Source organism: Crocodylus siamensis, chromosome 4 (assembly GCF_052110815.1).
Source record: "Crocodylus siamensis isolate JL-2025a chromosome 4, ASM5211081v1, whole genome shotgun sequence".
Taxonomy (NCBI): domain Eukaryota; kingdom Metazoa; phylum Chordata; order Crocodylia; family Crocodylidae; genus Crocodylus; species Crocodylus siamensis.
This window is the reverse complement of record NC_143398.1, coordinates 136,818,675-136,838,881: the sequence shown is the minus strand read 5'-3', so window position 1 is coordinate 136,838,881 and position 20,207 is coordinate 136,818,675. Positions and strand designations below refer to the sequence as shown.

General features: G+C 46.7%; 1 protein-coding gene across 1 annotated transcript in view; it reads right to left on the bottom strand.

Annotated features, from left to right (window-relative positions):
- The window catches only part of ANO2 (anoctamin 2), a 302,574-nt gene that overhangs the window by 29,371 nt on the left and 252,996 nt on the right, over positions 1-20,207 (bottom strand). Inside the window, exon 21 of the mRNA XM_090043877.1 lies at positions 14,307-14,455. Within this exon, the coding sequence (XP_089900003.1) occupies positions 14,307-14,455 (149 nt within the window). The remainder of the gene's footprint in view (positions 1-14,306; positions 14,456-20,207) is intronic.

Here is a 20,207-nt window from a genome sequence, read left to right as displayed (position 1 = left end):
CCAGTATGTATACAGCAAATGAGCCATTAGATGACTAAGAAACTGGACAGACCTCTTACCCTGAAAGACCTGATGCTTTGAGTGCTGGTATATCATGTGGGTCTATCAACTGTCAACGTTCCACTACTTTACTTGGTATATAAAAACAATAAACACTGAAGAAAATTTGACCCTTGACTTCAGAGGCAAAACTTCCTGATGTAGGAATTTTGCTGGATTCGACTCACTGCTCTGGCTCCTACAGGATGGACTCCAACAAGCAAGGGTAAAAGAACATGAGACCTACTAGTGGCTCAGATGCATGAGGACTCCATGCTTTATTTATTTGTTTACTTTCTTGCAGTCCTTAATGCTGTCTGATATTCAGAACCTACAAAGAAGCATTTCAACCATTTTCTTCCGGCTATTCTTCTCTCTAATATCAACCATCCTATTCCCATTTCATTCCTTTCGCTCTGATTTCTTCCTTGTTTATTTGGGCCCTCCTTTTCTGCTGCAGTTGCTTTCAAAAACAACTCTTGTATCTCTTGATTGCCCTTTCTTAGCACATGGCCTATCCATCTGCGTCTTCTTTCTTAGATTCCCATGATGATAGTTGCCTGTTCATCTCTTCTGCCTGTCCTTTGTGATTCCACATGGCCATAAACTGTGGAGGAGTCTTTTGTGGTATCTATATATAAAAGATTCTATCTTCTTTCCAAGGGTTTTCATTGTCTTCTAACTTTTGTTAGGATACAGCAATATTGATTTAACATAAATTTAAACAGTGAATAAATGGCTTCTCCAAAGTTCTTCACACACTCATACTCAATTACCAATGCAATAAAATTCTAGCAGCATTGAAATAATAATTTCAAACAGGTACTCAGCTAGGCCTCCAGCTACATACAAAACTCCTCTCCACCCCCAAATCATTCTGGAAAACTCACCCTCAGACCTCTATCAAGCAGCTAATATCCAATAGGGAATATTATGGCCTAGTAGGGGACACCTTGAACATGTACATAAGTCTGGGGAGGCAAGGGCTCCTTTCAGAGATGGGATAGATACCCTTCCTCCTGTTGGAAACTCTCCATGGCCCAGGAGAGAAAGGATGAGCTGGCTAGTTGTGAGGCCATATGCCTGCAGTTTGTAAGACTTGAGTTCAAAAATCCTGATTCTGCCAAAGGCTTTGAGTGTGATCTGAGGCCACTGAACTTCTCTCCAGCTCAGAAGCTTGCCTTTAAAAAGTAGGAATAATAGAACTTCTCTACTTCACAGGGGTGTTGTGAAGGTACTATGATCAGGTTTTATGGTCATGGGGATACTTAAAGAATTTCCATGTAGGGGTACAATCTTGTCCTTACTTTGCTTTCCTTCCCCATATCTGAATACGTAGAGACCCCAGGATGCAGTTGTTAGTCAGTTTTCTTAGTCCTCAGTCAAGAAATACCAACTGGCTTCCACTGGAGCTTGTCAGAGTAAAGACTTAGGGGAAACCAGGTAAAGACTTCAGGATTTAGCTTGCTATTGTTACTATTGTTATTTTAATATAATGAAAGAAATGCTTCCTCTTCCTTTCCCCAGATTCCTTATTCCATGTTATACCCTACTACACTCCCATTTTAAGCAAGTAAAGAAAATACAGCTACGCCTCAGCCCCTCGAGCTCAGCACCCTCTTTCCCTCTTAAGCCCAAATTAGAAAAAAATGCCAGTAAGTGGACAGAGCTGCTCCTCATCTTTCCATTTCTGCTTGATGCCCTTCAGAACAATCTCAACTGACAGGTTCAATGCTGAGCTGCTCAAAGTGTTTCCTGTCCATGTGGGTGGTCTGAGTCACTGAGCAGTGAATCTGACAGCTGAATTTAGTGATGTGGACTCAGAGCAACAGGCATGCTGGGGAGGAGCAGCTTAGGTTTCATTTATTTCTCCTTTGCCATGGACAGGGCATGGCTTGCTGTGGTGCTGGCATAATACAAGGGTCAATGGGCCATTCTCCTTGCCTGATATGCCAATTCCCTTGTTGGAAACAAATATCTAACATTACAAACTTACCCACTGCTTCTCAGGGTGACCATCCAGTTATCCCTGACTGATTGCACAATGAGGCACTCTATGTTGGCTGTTATTTTAAACATCCATTTTAAATTCAGGGTCAAAGTCTCAAGATAAATCCATTAAAAGCACTGAAAATGTGGGCCTCTATTCTGCGAATTGTTCCACACAGGCAGACACTTGCACCCATATGATGCCTCAGTAAGATCAATGAATCTGTCCCCATATGGAACATGCATGCCTCATTGGCTCTTGGGACCAGAGGACGCAAAGATCCTCCTCCCAGAATTTCTTCTCTGAAGGCAGCCACAATTACAGTGGAGTGCACAGGTTTAAAACTATCTTAGGGATAGATGGAATTCAAGGTGATAGCAGATTTCTAGCCCCACCTCTGTGCCCATCGACCATGCTTGATTAGAAGGATGAACTATTTGTCACACCATGCAACAGAGAATTAAGGCTTCCACTCCAAGATGCACAAAACCCTGGAAGGAATGCTCATTTTTTCTTACCCTTGCAATGATTTCAAATGACAATTTGACCTTTAATCTAGTGTCGCTCCCAACATGCGCAGTATCAACTACCACAGATGTGCAAGGAGAAGAAATTAAATATTTATAAACAGGGTTGTTTTTTAAATTTTTCTATTTGTTTATTACCAATAAACAAAAGGCCTAGTCCATAGAGAGGACTAGCAAACCGGGAAATCTGGGTTGTTAAAACACAAACATTGTTGAGTTATGCCTGAGCATTAAAACATCTGAATAGGTTTACAAGGCAGAAATATATGTTTTGCCCTTGTATAGCTAAAAAATGCTGAAAGGGAGTTGCTTAAACTTTCCAGGAGAAAAAAAATCACCTCTGGGCTAAAGCAAACCATGAAAAATTTCAGTCTAAAAAGAGTATTTTTCAGTAAGTTACAAACATGGAAAAGCAGGAGAATAAAATTCCAACATGCAACAAACTCTCAAGGTGGGCAAGAGTGGTTCTTGGCACTGCTAAGAAAAGAATAATTGCTGGTGAAGTCAGCTTTAAGACCCTTTCACACCACCTTAGAGACCAAAGGTTTGACCCACAAAAATAGCTAGTGAGAGAAGCATGAGCACCTGCCATTATACAGATCAATTAACATATTTATATTAAATGTAAATGACATATACATTGCATCATAAAATGCATTTCTACTCAGCTGTTTTTGGCATGGTTTGCCTATTTTAAGGCAGGAACTGTCACTTACAAAATTATACAGATGTCTGATTTCATACAACTTGCTATCTATTTGACTAACACTGATTCTCTCCGGAATGCTTGCATACCCTGAAGCTTGTGCTCTGCATGGTCCCCCTTGGATCTACTTCTGCTGCAGTCCACAGCAGTAGTACAGATCTACAGAAGTACAGAACTGCAGATCTACAGTCTGCTCTTTGGTGAGAGAGGCAGTGGTCTGCTGGGGAAAGACAACCTCTACCTCACTTCACTGGGGAGGAGGCTCTTCTCAGCCAGACTGGCTAACCTGCTCGACCAGGCTTTAAACTAAGCCCGCCAGGGGTTGGAGGGATTATGGCCACTGAAAGCCCACTGGGCAACTCTTGTAAATCCAGCAGGCTAAGACACTTAAGAGAACACACCCCTACCCTAGCCCCAGAATGATCTGTGAGGGAAGGCAGAGCCCCCCAATGGGACACTTGCCTGCCTGTACACCAATGCCAGGAGCTTGGGGAATAAACAGGAGGAACTGGTCCTCCCACTAAACAAGAATGACTATGACCTCATAGGGATAACGGAGACCTGGTGGGACTCCACCTATGACTGGGCCACAGGTATAGTTGGCTATACCCTGTACATGTGAGTTGTATAGATAAAAGGGGTGGGGGTGTAGCTCTCTATATCAAGGACAGCTACACATCCCTCCAAATTGACACTGGCACCCAGGAAGGATGATTGGAGTCTCTCTGGGTTAAAATACATGGGGAACTTGGCACAGGGGACACCATGGTAGGAGTCTACTACAGACCTCCTAACCAGAAACAAGAGCTAGACCAGGAATTCACCAGGGAACTGGCTGAGGCTGCACTTTTTTGGTGCATGGTTGTCATGGGAGACTTTAACTACCTGGACATCTCATGGGAAGAGCACTCAGCCAAATCCAGTTGGTCACAAAGTTTCCTCATGTGTATGGACAAGCTCTACCTGACTCAAGACGTCTACAAGGTGACAAGAGGTAAAGCATTGCTGGCCAAAGGGGATGACATAGTTAGTGACCTAAGAATCAGTGGAAAGCAGGGTGATAGTGACCACAAGCTGATCATCTTTACTATCCATCGCAAAGCTGGTGAGTCAGTCAGCAATACAAGAGTCCTTGACTTCAGGAAAGCTGACTTTGACAAGCTCAAGAGGCTCATTGTCGAGGCCCTAAGGAACCACAGCTTAACAGGAAGAGGAGTCGTTGCTCTTCAAGGGAGTGATCCTGACAGCAGAAGGGATGGCCATCCCATCTCTGAGGAAGCGTAGCAAAAGGGTGCAGCAACCCCCTTGGCTCAGCAGGGAACCTGAGGACCTCCTATGCCTCTAAAGAGAGACTTATAAAAGATGGAAGGCTGGAAGTACCACCAAGAAGGAGTACTCAGCACTAACCCGTACCTGCAGGGAGCAGATCAGGAAAGCCAAGGCTGCAACTGAGCTCCATTTGGCTTCACATATCAAGGATAACAAAAAGTCCTTTTTCAGATATGTAGGGAGTCGGAAAAAAAGCAAGGGTAACATTAGACCCCTGTTGAACCAAATGGGAAAGGCCAACCTGCTTAATTGGTACTTTACGTTGATCTTTCATCAGTCCAATGGGACCGCCCTGCCTAGCAAGACACGGGATGGCCAGGGTGAGGTCACCTATATCCAGCATAGGTGTTGATCCAGTAAAGGATTACCTTGAGAGGCAGGATATCTTCAAGTTAGCTGGTCCTGACAGATTATACCCTAGGGTACTCAAGGAGCTGGAAGGTGTCATAGCCCAACCACTGGCAAAAAATATTCAAAAACTCCTGGTGTTCAGGTGAAGTACCTGAAAACTGGAAGAAGGCCAATGTGGTACCCATCTTCAAGAAAGTGTGGAAAGTAGATCCCGGGAATTACAGGCCAGTCAGCTTGACCTCAATCACTGGTAAAATTCTTGATAAAATTATTAAGGAGACCCTTCTGGATAAACTCGCTGAGGGCAACATCCTGAGGGATAGCCAGCATGTGTTTGTCACAGGTAGGTCTTGCCTGACCAATCTCATCTCCTTCTATGACCAGGTGATGTATCACCTGGACAAGGGAGAACAGATTGACATCATATATCTGTGTGCCCGCCAGGCTTTATTCACTCCTGAGGGTACCGCCCTTCTGATGTCGCCCTGCCCCAGGACCCTTGAGGGCAATGGGGGTGTTCTTTCACTGCATCACCGCCCCCACTCTCGCCTGCCACGTCTTGGTGTACCGTCAATGGTGGGGGGTTGTCTAGTGCATCCCTCACTGCCTGGGTCCGACCCGGCGGATGTACATGGGACTCCAACCACCCCTGCACCCCGGCCTCACACCACCTTCTGGAGCCGACCCTGAGAAGCCACATGGCTCGTCTTGCCTGTCCGCCGCCTTCCCTTATCCCTAATCCCTTATACCTAATGTGTCGAGCCTCTATGGGTATAGATTTGGCTCCAGACCCTCTGTCCCTATGACCTTAACTCCAATGGACTCAGGTGCCAGTGGTCCCAGCGGCGATCCCGCCCCAATCAAGATCCTCCCTTGGGATCCTTGTCACCCTTCCATGCCCGGCGTGCACCTGATTCCAGCAAGTCCTTTGCAGTGGCTCCTCCTTTCCGCTGTCTCATTCAGGCACATCCCGTCTGCCACCAGCTCCCAGGGGCTGCTGCCAGCTCCCCCTCTCTGGCTTTCCCTGTTCTGGCTCCCTGTTCTTCCCTGGACATCGCGGGGCCTCACCCTCCTCTTCCGCCATCGATGGATCTCCCACTCCAGGGCCATCCGCCCCTTCCGCTGTAGCCGCCACCATTTTTATCCTTGCCAGCTGGCATCTGGAGCTGACATCACTGGCCGGCCGCAGCTGTATAAAGAGCCGGCTCACGAGCCACGCGGGTTTCACCGGCGCGTCGTCCCCTGCCACAGGTGAGTTTCCTGTGTCACCCCGGTCTCCGGGACAATCTGGACTTTAAAAAACCCTTTGATCTGGTGTCCCATGACCTCCTCATGGAAAAATCGGCCAACTATGGCCTCGGTTTCATCAAACTCCAATGGCTGGGAAATTGGCTCCGAGACCCAGAGAGTAGTGGTCAATGGCAGTGAATCATTATGGTGCTCTGTGACCGGTGGCATCCCCCAATGCTCTGTCCTTGCACAGATTCTCTCTAACATCTTTATCAACAATGAGGACATTGGTGTCAGAAGCACATTGGCTAAGTTTGCCGATGACACTAAACTTTGGGGCATAGCGTCCACACCTGAGGATAGACTAGTGATCCAGGCTGACTTGGATAAACTTAGTAAGTTGGCAGACACAAACCTGATGACATTCAATACCAATAAATGTAAGGTACTCCACCTCAGGAAAAAAACCCTGCAGCATACTCATAGGCTCGGCACTGCTACGCTTCCTAGCACCACTGCTGAAAGAGACTTGGGGGTCATGACTGACCACAAGACGAACATGAGCCACCAATGCAATGCTGCATCTGGTAAAGCATACAAAACCCTGGCTTGCATCCATAGATGCTTCTCAAGTAAATCTCAGGATGTCATCCTCCCTCTGTACTTGGCCTTGGTGAGGCCGCAGCTGGAGTACTGCATTCAATTCTGGGCTGGAGTACTGCATTCAATTCAAGAAGGATGTCGAGAAGCTTGAGAGAATCCAGAGGAGAGCCACATGCATGATCAGAGGGCAAGAGAATAGGCCTTATGAACGGAGGCTGAGAGCCATGGAACTCTTCAGTTTGGAAAAGCGCAGGCTCAGGGGGGACCTGGTGGCTGCTTATAAGTACATAAGGGGCAGACATCAGGATCTGGGAGAATGTCTGTTCACCAAAGCACCCCAAGGAAAAACAAGGATCAATAGTCATAAACTCCTACAAGACCATTTTAGGCTGGACAAAAGAAAAATATTCTTTATAGTTCGAGCCCCCATTACCTGGAATAGACTCCCTCCAGAAATGGTGCAGGCAACCTACTTTGGACTCATTCAAGAAACACTTGGATGCTTATCTTGCTGGAATCTTTTGACCCTAGCTGACATCCTGCCCCTGGGGCAGGGGTCTAGACTTCATGATCTTCGAGGTCCCTTCCAGCCCTAACATCTATGAAATCTATTAAACCTATGCTGCTGCTGGGTTGTGGGGTGCACTGAAGCTTTGTTCTGTGTGTATTATAGAATCAATGAGTCGGAAGGGACCTAGACATGTTATCGAGTCCAACCCCCTGCCATTGGCAGGAAGGAGCACTGGGGGTGGGAGGGGTCATAAGACCCCAGCCAGGTGCCTATCCAGTCTCCTCTTGAAGATTTCCAGGGAAGGTGAGAGCATCACCTCTCTGGAAAGCCTATTCCAGGCTCTGGCCACCCTTACCGTGAAGTAGTTCTTCCTAATATCTAACCTAAACCTATCCTCCCTCAGCTTGTGGCCATTGTTCCTGGTGACTCCAAGGGGGGCCCTGGTGAACAGACTTTCCCCGAGTCCCTGCTGGTGGCCCCTGATAAGGTTGTAGGCAGCCACAAGATCCCCCCTCAGTCTCCTCTTGCGGAGACTGAAGAGATTCAGGTCCCTCAGCCTTTTCTCATAGGGCTGGCCATGGAGTCTGTGTGAAAGCTCTGGGATCATGCTTTTCCCTGGAATCCCTGTGTATTGCTTTTCCCTGGAATCCCTGTGTATTGCTTCCTCTTAGTCTCATTTCCCTGTGGATTGATGTTGCTGGATTGGATCCCAGGACTGTATCATTGAGTTATTTGGCAATTATTTGCACCTCTGTCCTCATGGGTTATTTTGAAACATAGAGATACTGCTCAGAGCTTATGCTATATGCGCAGGTAGAATGAGAAAGAAGGCCTTCATAAGCTTTATTTTGGAATTTTGTAGCAGAGGCTGACATGAATCCAAGGACAATTTTATACATGGCATCACTCCCCTATCATGGTAGTCAATTATATGGGGGAATAGAAGTAAAAAAGTGTTAAGGGGATGCAATAATAGTGACATAGGGTTAGAAATTAAACTTCCTTCTGGTAGAAGCCTCATCAAACTAAGGCAGACTGAAAATATCTGGTTAATGACAGGGACAGATTCAGGGGTCAGGGAGAGTGTTGCTACACCCTACTTCTACTGCTACTGTCTCCAGCTGATTTGGCCACAAAGTTACCCTCAGAGCCAGAGACTTGGCTGCAGTTGTGCAGGGTGCCAGGCTCAGCTGGAGACAGTGGCAATATTGCACAGACTTCTCCCTCCAGTGCCTGCTCCCTGCCCCTATGGGCTGGGACCAAGTGCTGGAAGAATGAACCAGGCTACTGCTGCTGCTGGTCCCAGCTGACACAGAAACAGGGGGAGTCCCAGGGATACTCCTACCCCACTCTTGTCCCATGCTGTGGGGAGTGGTTCTTGCTTCCATTGCCAGCTCCTAGACAGTGGAAGACACCTGCAGAGAAGAGGAAATGGGCGTGGGGTAGGTGCTGGAAGGAGAAAACCATGCACTGCTACTATCATCCTTGGTGGAGCTCAGCTCCCCATGCACCTGCTCACCATAACCCGTGGCTGGAGCAGTTCTGGCCCATTGCCCCCATACCCAGGTCATTCAAGGACTGTGGCAGTGGTGTAAGTAGGGGCAGATCCTTGCCTTTGTGCACCTGTTCCCTGCCTCACTCCCCAGTGTCCCCTGCCAACCCGGGGGCTCCAGCTATGCCTTGCCTCATCCCCCTGCTGTCTTAGGGATGGTATACCTCACCTCCTTTAGTAAATCTTTGATGTAACCATGTTTGATCATGTTATAGTTGGCACCAAATTGTACAAAGCAGATACCCAGCTCTTTAAACACTGATAGTGCATATTTTGACAATGAAACAGGGCTTTTTTCTGTTGGATAAAGCTGCAGAGTACAAATGCCAAATGGACCAGATTCTGTTCCCAGTTATGGAACTGAAACACTGAAATATCACTAAGCATTTTGAAGCCTTTAACCATATAACGTATGTTGTTTCTTTTCACTGAACATGCTCAATGATTTCAAGTCTTTACAGTTAACAAGCTTCTTTTCTCTGGAAGGGAGGCAGCTGGGGGTTGAGCTCTTCATCTCCAAATACAGGAAGCCCTGTGATATCCATGGAATAATTTTAGATGAAGTAACCACAGCAGTTTTGGCCTCATTGGAGCAATGTTTTAGACCACCAAAGAGTTCATCACCAGGCAAAAGAATAGATTTGTTGGAGACAAGGTTCAGTCTGAATCCATGGCACTGTCACTTAGTCTTACCTGTTTGGCTGGTTTGGGGAGGAGCTGGTATGCGCAGATGCATAGCCTACATAGGTCGTGTGTTGAACTTCAGGTGACCTCCTACTTAGGAGCATGCTCAGTTAAGCTCAGAAGATGCTGGAAGAGACGGCCTAGTACACAAAAGCATTCCATGTGCAGAACCCAGTGGGGCCGTGTGTACTTTAAAAATAAAATATATATATATGGCATAGTGTGGGACTGTTGTGTTGGGGGGGCAGGGTTCTGATCATGTGCAACTGGCTGACTATTCATCAGTCTGCGTTAGTGTGGGTATCGAGAGGTTCTTGTCACTGTCTGAGTCTGTTGAGTGTGTGTGTGTGTGTGTCAGAAGCATGGTGAATAAACAAGGTGGAAGTGGCTTTGTGGTGTATCAATATATTGGTGTGGGTGATCATTGTGCGGTGTCGTGCCTTGGGCTACACCATGACCTTGGAGGTCCAACAAGCTGAGCACACCCATGACAATGAGGCCACCATAGAGCTGACCATCATCCCCAGCAACCTCTACTCCTGAGACCCCACCTGTCCTCACTGCTGCTGGTCTCCTGGTTGTGATCTCCCAGTGAGAGTGGTCAGGGAGGCTCCACAGATTCTCTCCCTCTCTCCCCACATGCACATGGCACTTAAGTAGCAGCCCTCTGCCCTCTGGTGCAAGTATCACCTGCTCTACCTTGTTCCTTTCTCCTCCCTTCCCTTAAAATGGAAGGTAAACCACCATCAAATAATCATCTTTAGTGTGATCTATGCTCACTGTGATTCAGAACAGCAGATATCTAGCATCTAATAAAGTTTTCCCTTATATAATAAAATTCATACCCATTCCTGAGTCATAGTTTCATAGTTGGTAGGGTTGGAAGGGACCTAAGCAGATCATCTAGTCCGACCCCTTGCCAAGGACAGGAAAGGATGCTGGGGTCAAATGACCCCAGCTAAGTGGCTGTCTAGCCTCCTTTTGAAGACCCCTAGGGTAGGGGCAAGCACCACTTCCCTTGGAAGTTGGTTCCAGCTCCTAGCCACCCTGACAGTGAAGTAGTGCCTCCTGATATCTAGCCTGAATCTACTCTCGTTCAACTTACGGCCATTGTTCCTTATTACCCACCTGTTTCTGGGCCAACTGCCTGCCCCTCTTTCACCTGAAACACCTTGATGGAAAATAAATTCAGATGTTTCCTAGGTGGGAGACTGCCCATTTAGGTCCCTGATGCCTAGGGGTGACACACATCCATTCCACAGGTCCATACCTTCCCTAACACTGTAGCCTCTGCTTCACAGATGGCATCCCAGGCAGCTAAGCTCACCTGAAGCCTCACAACTCCACTGCAATCAGCAAGCCTCAGGCCTAGTCACACTGTGCATGTGTGATGGCTGAAGGTTATAAGGCTCCTCCTGCCTGCCTTTCATCAGGGAGGTTTGCGATCCTGGCATTTCTTGGGGGCTGCTGAACCACCAGCAGTCCCACCAGACCTCCTGACTCTGGCAGGGTGCAGTTTTAAGGTAAGCCCAGGACCTGGGGTCTCCTCCTTCTCCACAGACCCAGCCCATACCTCCAAGTTCATCCTGACACAGGAACTCAGGAGGAAGACGTTCTGCCCCTGCTGGCTGGTGATGCAGTGAGTGCCACCTCCAGCTCTGAGAGTGGGGCACTAATTTTTTTTTTTTTTAAAGGAAATAGGTGCGGACAAAGTAAGGAGGGTGGCACTCACTCCATCTGTAGGGAAACCCCAGCAGCAGGAGGTTCACCTTCAGAAACACCAGCTGCTCCATCAAATGAGGATCCAAGGAGGTGCGGTGGGGTGTCACAACATCCCCAGCAATGCTGAACACCCTCTTGCTTGGACCACTGGTCAGTGGACAGGACAGGTGTTTGTAGGCAACCATGGCCAGATCCTGTCACATCTGACTGCGAATAGGTAGCCACTGAAGCCTCGGTGCTACCTGCCTGAGGCTGGGGTCTGGTGCCTCTGGACCCCAACATTGAAGACATGTCCCTAGTCCACATTGGCAGTGGCAGGCATGGAGAAGACTGGCTGGTGCTGGGAGTGGATCCCCCTCTTCCACATCCCCTTACCTCTTCCCTTCTTCCTCCCTAACTCTGTTTACCAGCACCTCTGTCCAGTGCTCAAGAGTTTTGGTGCTGCACATGCTCCCCTTCACCGCCAGCATGTGGATCATACTGGACCGCAATGGATCCAGCCATTTTTTGATGCCCTCCTTCAGCCGCTTCATCAGTGCCTGCACCTCTGGTGAAAGCAACTTTCCTCAGCCAGGAACAGTGATCCCCTGGAACTTCTCCATTTGGTTCTCAAGCTCCTTGATTATGGGGATCACCTGGCTAAGGAGGGCATTGTCAACACTGAGAATCTTGGTGGCCTTGAGGAATGGCTTGAGGACCACCAAGATCTGGGAGATGGTATCCCACTCCACTTTGCTAATGAGGCCACTGATCCCAATCTCCTTGATCAATGCCATCTCATGAATGGGCTTCTGTTGCTCGACCAGCCTTTCCAGAATCAGGTATGTGAAGTTCCACCGACTCTCCACATCCTGCATGATTTTGTGCTGTGGGATGCTCAGCTCTGCCCGTTTGTCCCGCAGCATCTTGCACCTCTTGATGCTGTGGTGGAAGTAGCACACCACCTTCCTGCATTTTGAAATCAGCTCGGTGGTAGTGATTGCATCATCACTGGCAGCCATGTCCCCCTCCAAGGCGTCCCTGAATAGGTGGAACTTACATGCCACACAGCAGATGCCAAAGTTGGCATCATGCACTGCCTTGACCATATTGGCCTCATTGTCCATGAACCCATGGGTGAGCTCACCCTGCCCAATAAGCCACCCCTGCACCATGCAGTTTATGGCCACATGATCTCCCTTTCCATGTGGGACTCATCCATCACCTCTGCTTGAAAAAGAGCCCACTGATGCCCTAACTGGTTGCACCAGTGCCCTGTGAGGGAGAGGTAGGCATGATCTCCACCCTGGCTCCTCCAGATGTCCAAGGTGAAGTGTGAAGCTACTTGCAGACCTGCCTTGCACAGCTCTTCCCTCAGTACTCCCTGCATACCTCATACAGGAAGAGCACGACTGTCCTGCTAAAGTTGGTGCATGTTGGCATATGGCCACGAGTGCCATGAGCCATCTGTACTCTGTCTGCCCAACTAAGGAGAAGGGCTGGCCATCCAGAGCAAGCATCTCCCCAGTGCTCTGAGTGACCTCGCTCGCTCTTGCAATGCACACCCCTGCTTTTTCTACAACTTTCCCCTATCACTCCAGGGTTGCCTGCCTCTGCTTCATGGGGACAGGGACTCTAGAGCAAGAGGAGGACTTATTTGTGGGCACCCTCCCACTGGTGCCAGGCTGAGGAGGAACAGGGGCAAAGGGATGCACCAGCTCCCACAACCTCCTCCGAGGTGCCTTCCAGAAAAGGAGACCTGGCTCTAGGGGAACTTTGAGAGGTGCAGAACACAAACTCAGATTCCCCTTCCTTCCCCAGAATTTCTTATGTTAGGGCACTCAGGTCCCCTGCTTCCAGATCTAGCTCTTCCTCTGGCACTAGGAGGCTCACACTGGCAGATGAAATTGGGGTGGAGGAGACTGTTGTGCTGGTGTTGGTGGCTATTTCTGGTGTTAGCAGAGGTGGTGTAGGTGCAGGGAAAGGTACTGTTCTCACCTCCTTGCTCCAACTGGCAGCAGAAGACTCATTGCTGCCAGGAAAGAGGATGCGTCTATGTTTGGGTAGGGGGGGGACTTGCAGCTCTCCCCCTACCCCCTCCAGCCTCTCCCCTTTTTTGCCAGAAGACCTGGCACCTGCCTTTCTAGCATGCTTCATAATGTTTGCTGTGCTGGAAAATGTGCATGTGTGTGTGCAACTGTAATATCTTTACTTCTCTCTGTTTATGTGTGTGTAACTAGTATCTCTTCTTCTTTCTGTGTACTATATGTATGTGAGTGTGTATAATGTATGTGCTTTCCTGCACAGTGATGAATCACACACTGTCAGGCAGGCAAAATGCAGCTTTCTTTTTTAAAAGTGTGGGAGAAAATAAAAAGAACAAATAAGAGGTTTTTGGGAGAAGAAGAAGTTGAAAGAAATGGATTAAATAGGGATAAGTAGCAGGATTCTAGGCAAGGGTAATTAGTAAGCTGTATCCAATCCTTTCCAAGAAGACAGACTAGCAGGAGACTGACTAGGAAGCCAAGCCAGTACAGTAGTACCTTTCAGATGCTGTTGCTTAGAGATAAACAGCTCACAAAAGGGACAGAAAGGCTGCAGACAGGGGCTTATATGCTGTTCCTACATCCCTCTCCCACAGCACTATGACTGGAAGAAGACTCATGGAAAGTTCACTGTCACTGGCCAGCTATAGTCTTCCTCCATCTGCTCCCCCTTCCTCTTTCTTCTCAGCTTCTGTTTCCCTGAAAGACTGCCTTCCCAAATAGCCAAATCTCCAAATCTTTTTCTGAATCTTTTCCAAATCGATTCAAAGGGGGTTTTTTGGTCTCCTGATTCAATTCAGATTCAGTGATTTGGCCTCCAAATCAGGCGGAATCTTCTCCAAATCGAATCAGCGACCAAAGCTTTGCATACCCCCAATATCTTCCTCTTCCTATCATGCTAAGAATATGACATTTGTGATTCTCTGGCACTACAGTGAATTATGGTTACTGTTAAAAGCCATTAAAAACTAAAAAAAAAGATAAGACACAAGAACAACAGGTGCCAACAACAGGCACCTACAAAATCAGAAGTCTTACTCATTTCCATGTATTCTGGAGTCAAACCAGTGAAAGGTTCAAGGCTGTAGTCAAGTTCCCACTGTTGAGGTTGCTTTGAATGGTTGGCGTCATGCTGCTTGGGCTCTGTTCTGTCATCCTTTAGCTTTCTGAACAGCTTCTTTAACTTCCTAGGAAAGAAAAGGTCTAATTGAACCAACTCAGTCTTTTTGGCAGGAATTCAACCCAAATCTTCACTCTGTTATACCAAGTTTATGCCACATTATCACTCTTTGGGTTACTACCACATTCCTCATGCTATCCAATGAAGAATCTGGGATGCTCACTGTCAGAGACAGGATGCTGGACTGGCTTTGGAACTGATCCAGTATACCAGTGTCCATGGTCCTGTTTAACCTGTACTTGACATTACTGAAATTATACTAGCATAAATTTGATATAACAATGTTAGGGGTCATTCCTTATTATAATTATTTAGATCTAAATATACATTAATTGTGCATCTGTCTAAGACTTTAGGCACCTTATCAAATATTAATAATTCATAAACAATCATAGTATTCACTCTCTACCCCTTAAGAAAGACAGATATGTAGCCTTAGATCTCCACAAATACTGCACACATCCTAGTGCTGGCTACTAGAAAAGCCTGGGGAAAGAGATGTGATGGGTCTGGAAATTAAAGAGACTGGAAAGGATATACATTAGGGCTGTGCGAAATTTCACCGGCCATTTTGTTTCGACACTGTTTCGATCAATTTCGAGGTCAAAACAAAAAAATCAAAACAAAACAAAGGCCCTTGAAATAGCCTCAAAACAAAAAAAGACTGGTCAAAACATTTTGAAAGTTGAAACTTTTTGACCATAGCCTGGGGATGGGAAGTCAGTCCAGCTGAGCTGACTTGCCATCCCCAGCACAAGATCCGGTAGGGGGTGGAAGGCAGCCCAACTGGGCTGCTTCCTGACCCCCTGCACTAGATCACACAGGGGGAAGGGAGGCAGCCCAGTTGGGCTGCTTCCTAATCCCTCACACTAGATCATGCCGGGGGGGTGGGAGGCAGCCAGCTGGGCTGCTTCCCTGATCTCCTGTGCTAGATTGTGCCAGGGGTAGGAAGTAGCCCAGCTGGGCTCCCTCTCACCCCCGCTGCGATCTAGCTCTGGGAAAAGGAAGTCAGCCCAGCTGGTCTGACTTCCCATCCCCAGCACAACTTGAAACAGCATCAAAACAGCTTTTCTGTCTCAATGGAATGGAACAGCTGTTTCAACTTGAAATGAAATTCGAGATGACACTGTTCTGTCGAACTGCCGAAACTCAAGGCAAAACGGAACGGTGCCATTTCGCACAGCCCTAATATGCATGAGGTAAATTCCTGATCTTAGGTTCCCACACTGAGAGTCAGAAGTTGTTCATTTTTCAAACCAAAGTAGAAACATCAAGATCATGTCTCCTGACTGCAACAGTTACATGGTATGGAGAAGAGGGGGATTGTGGAGATGGTCTCACAAACAGAAGGCACCAAGACCTTTAAAATTCTTCAAAGTGAATATTAATACCAGAAAATCAACCTGAAAAACAAAAGCCAACCAGTGCAAATCTTGGAAGAATGGTATTATGTGTCCACAGCAGATATACTCTCTCAAAAACAAGCACATGTAAATGTCAGCAAAAAGGGTCCAAACACGGCTTGTGGACCTCAGGCAGAAACTCCCTGTTCCTCAGCTAATCTAAGTGGTATAGATGGTAATAATAATAATAAAAAAAATCACCAATTTCTATCAGGCCAATAAAACATATTAAACATGGAACAGAAGTAATAGTATCACACTTATAAATTCCCTTTCATCCTGAGGGACCTCCAGGGCTTGATTCTAAACTACATTTGAACTATGCTGACATAACACAGGGAGATGCAGCTTCAGGGGATCATGTACAGATCAGAACATGAGTCAGGTGAACAGAATTTTGCCCTTGGTAATACATGGTCCCTTTGTTGCACACCCAAATCCTACAGCAGCCATGCAATTCCAACAGAAGTAAAAATAACACCCAATAACATGCTAATGGCAGAAAGGTGTCATTTGCATTAAATGTAGTCTTTAGTGTCTGCAGTAACTTGCTGTAATAGCTTGTATTTTGAACCAAGGGAAATGGATATGAGAGTGAAGTATATAACCTGAAGCTGGAGATAAAGGTGGTGTTTATTTTTAAATCACTGGAAGCTGAGAAATTATATAGCTATTAACATCAACCCTGAAGAGGTTTATCACATGTTTACAAAAACAGACTTGTATCACTACAGCAATCTCTTTTGTTGAGTGTACTGGCACATACATAAGTCAATAGGACAGCCAAAGAGAAGAGATTTATAGAAAGCTCATAAGAGTTATGTCAAAGGGAGCTGTATGCGTGTCTGAGGGCACAACACAACTATGCACAGTCTTATTTTAAAGCTTTCTCTTAATAGTTTAAAAGCCCTAAATCTATATTCAAATGCACTTTTATGTGTATAAATGGTAAAGAAAAAATAGACCTGGCACCAAAATCTTAAGGATTATTGTTGTAAAATTTCTCCCTCATAAATCAGCATAGCGGATCCTGAAAAACTTCTGCTCTCTGAACAGTAAAAGGCTCTCATGACCAAATATTCTGGTGAGATTTTTGGGTGCCACTAAACCAGACAAAGAAAAACTTCCATTTATATTCTGGATTTGACCCAAAGCCACCTGATTTCTCCAGTCCCATAATTCAAAGGATTTTGTTCTGAGGTTTTGATTTTGACCTGACTCTCTAATTGTAACTACTAAAATAGGCATCTGGGTAAAGAGAAATTCTGAGGAAATAGAAGAGACATGCCATCTTGGAAGTATTAAACTTAACACTAAATTACTAGCACATTTCTAGCAATATTGTATCTCAGTGCAGTGTTACTATCATAAGGTGCAGATTTACAAGTAATAAATATTCACTGATGGGAATAAAAGCTATTGCCCTATAAGCACAATCTACAATAGTGTATATTTCAATAAAAAATGCAATCCAAATCTAAAAAATGCAGAAGCTGTATATCTCATTAGCATAGCTGGTAACGTGGATTTCAGTTTCCTAAACAGTTCTATCTTAATTTACAGATTGAAAAAATATTGATGAAAAAGTATAAAAGGCTAAGAAATTTCTCCAAAATCTGAGTAAAACTAAATGCAAAGGACCTAGCATCAGACCCAAAGATTTATGTTTACCACACTTTTCTCAGCTTGCAGGGGACCATTTATATTTTACAGAGATGTCCACTGCTGTACAACAGATCACATATATACAGTATGAGTGAAAATCCAGATTAATTCCAATGAAGTGTGGCCAATAGCTTAACCAGGGACTCCCACCAAATTTTCTCTGACAGCTTGTGATAAATGCCTGAACACAGAGGTGCATGTGTCTTCGAGATGAAGTTGTGAGAAATCTGTGGATTTATTCATTTGTTCCCATGTTTAAATAAACCTGCCTTCTCAGACCCCCTAACTGGAAGACAGGGACCATGCAGACCAGGAACAGGTTTATATTAAGAAAAATCTGCTGTATACATTTATATTTTGTGCCTGAAAAATATACAGGGGTCAGAGCCTCCAGTGGTGCAGTGCTGCAAGTACCCTGGAAATTACACTCAGAAAAGTCCCATGTGGTCTATAGATACTGCAGCATATTTTGTGGATTACCCAAAGGAACCCCGAGGTGAGGGTCAGGGCTACAGGTAGTGCTCTGGCATTAGGCGCAGCCAGGATAGCATAGCAGGCAGCCTAGCCATAATGAAAGACCCAACAGAAGAGCACGGATTAATGATGTGGACATTGGAGTCAGGAGTGGACTGGCCAAGTTCGCCGATGACACCAAACTTTGGGGCAAAGCATCCACGCCAGAAGATAGGCGGGTGATCCAGGCTGACCTGGACAAGCTCAGCAAATGGGCAGACGAGAACCTGATGGTGTTTAACACTGAAAAATGCAAGGTTCTCCACCTTGGGAGGAAAAACCTGCAGCTTCCTTATAGACTCAGCAGTGCTACATTGGATAGCACTACAGAAGAAAGAGACTTGGGGGTCGTCATTGACCACAAGATGAACATGAGCCTGCAATGCGATGCTGCGGCTAGTAAAGCCGACCAAAACACTGGCTTGCATCCATAGATGCTTCTCGAGCAAATCCCGGGACGTCATTCTCCCCTTGTACTCGGCCTTGGTGAGGCCACAGCTGGAATACTGCGTCCAGTTTTGGGCTCCACAATTCAAAAAGGATGTGGAGAAGCTTGAGAGAGTCCAGAGGAGAGCCACGCGCATGATCAGAGGTCAGGAAAACAGATCTTACGATGACAGGCTGAGAGCCATGGGACTCTTTAGCCTGGAAAAGCGCAGGCTCAGGGGTGATCTGATGGCCACCTATAAGTTTATCAGGGGTGAACACCAGGATCTGGGGGAACGTCTGTTCACCAGAGCGCCCCAAGGGATGACGAGGTCGAACGGTCACAAACTCCTGCAAGACTGGTTCAGGCTGGACATAAGGAAGAATTTCTTTACTGTCTGAGCCCCCAAGGTCTGGAACAGCCTGCCATTGGAGGTGGTTCAAGCACCTACATTGAACACCTTCAAGAGTAAATTGGATGCTTATCTTGCTGGGATCCTATGACCTCAGCTGACTTCCTGCCCTTTGGGCAGGGGGCTGGACTCGATGATCTCCCGAGGTCCCTTCCAGCCCTGATGTCTATGAAATCTATGGATGGCTTAATGTCAAAAAGAGAACAGTTGACATCAAGTGGCCATCCTAGAGGCTGGTGCATGGATGGGATGTAGGGGAGGTAGAGCACCATGAATACCACCAGGAAGTGCAACTGATCCAAAAGGGACCACAAGAGGGGACCCCACCACTGAAAGAAAGATCAAAGTTGTGGCAGGAGAGTTTTGGGGTTTCCTTTGGGAAGAACGTGGACCATCTCTGAGACCACTGGAATAAATGCAGTGGCCAGTCCCAGGAACACACTCTAAGGCAGCACAAGAGCGCCTCCTTGAGACCAGGTGGGCACAGGCACTAATATTTGCTCTTCATAAGTATTTTTATAAGATTCAACTAGCGCTTTCTCTGGCTGCAGTGATGTAGCACTATTCGTGGGCAGAGGTGGGGAAGGAGCAATGACACAATCAGTTCCATGGCAAGGAAGTTTGGTGCCTGGGACATGCCCACAGCATCAGCCTGCCCTCACCCTGTGCAGAGAGCTGGGGGGGCACATGCTGCCTGAGAGTGCATGCAGTGGTGGGAGCCGCCCTTTCCCCACCCTGGCTGGGCAGCGCCTGTTGGTGCCTTAGGCCCCCGGGTGGTCACCCCACTCACCCCCCATGCCATGCTATGGCACTGGACACAATCCCACTAACCTCCCCTTCAATTTAATGCAGAACTTTTAACAAAGAACTCCTGAAAGATCCTCCCAGAAAATTTCTGATTATTTTCCTGATGCTTATAGGGGCTCTCATTAGACAGTGAGCAGTTAATTAAGGAAGTTATTAATAACATTTTTCCAGAACTACTTTTGTTCCAGTAAAATTATGTGGTCCATAAATGTCACTCTCCTTTCTGTGCACAGAGACAATTGAGGAGCACATTTTTGATGAAATCTTATTCCAGCCTCCTCCTTGCCTTGGGGCTAGTCTGTGTCCCCCTCCCTCAATCTCAGGTGTCTATCATTCCAATTGCTAAGCAACCAGCTCTGCCTACATGACTGACTGATTAGAGGGGAAAATTCTGTATTGTCCTAAGCAGTGACCTCATGGCCTAGGAGCAGGAGCTGAAGACTCTGATACTCCACCAGGTAACCAGTGATGCTTTTTTAATTGATTGCCTAGTGTCCAACAACACCTGCCCTGATTGGGTATAGAGAGTGGG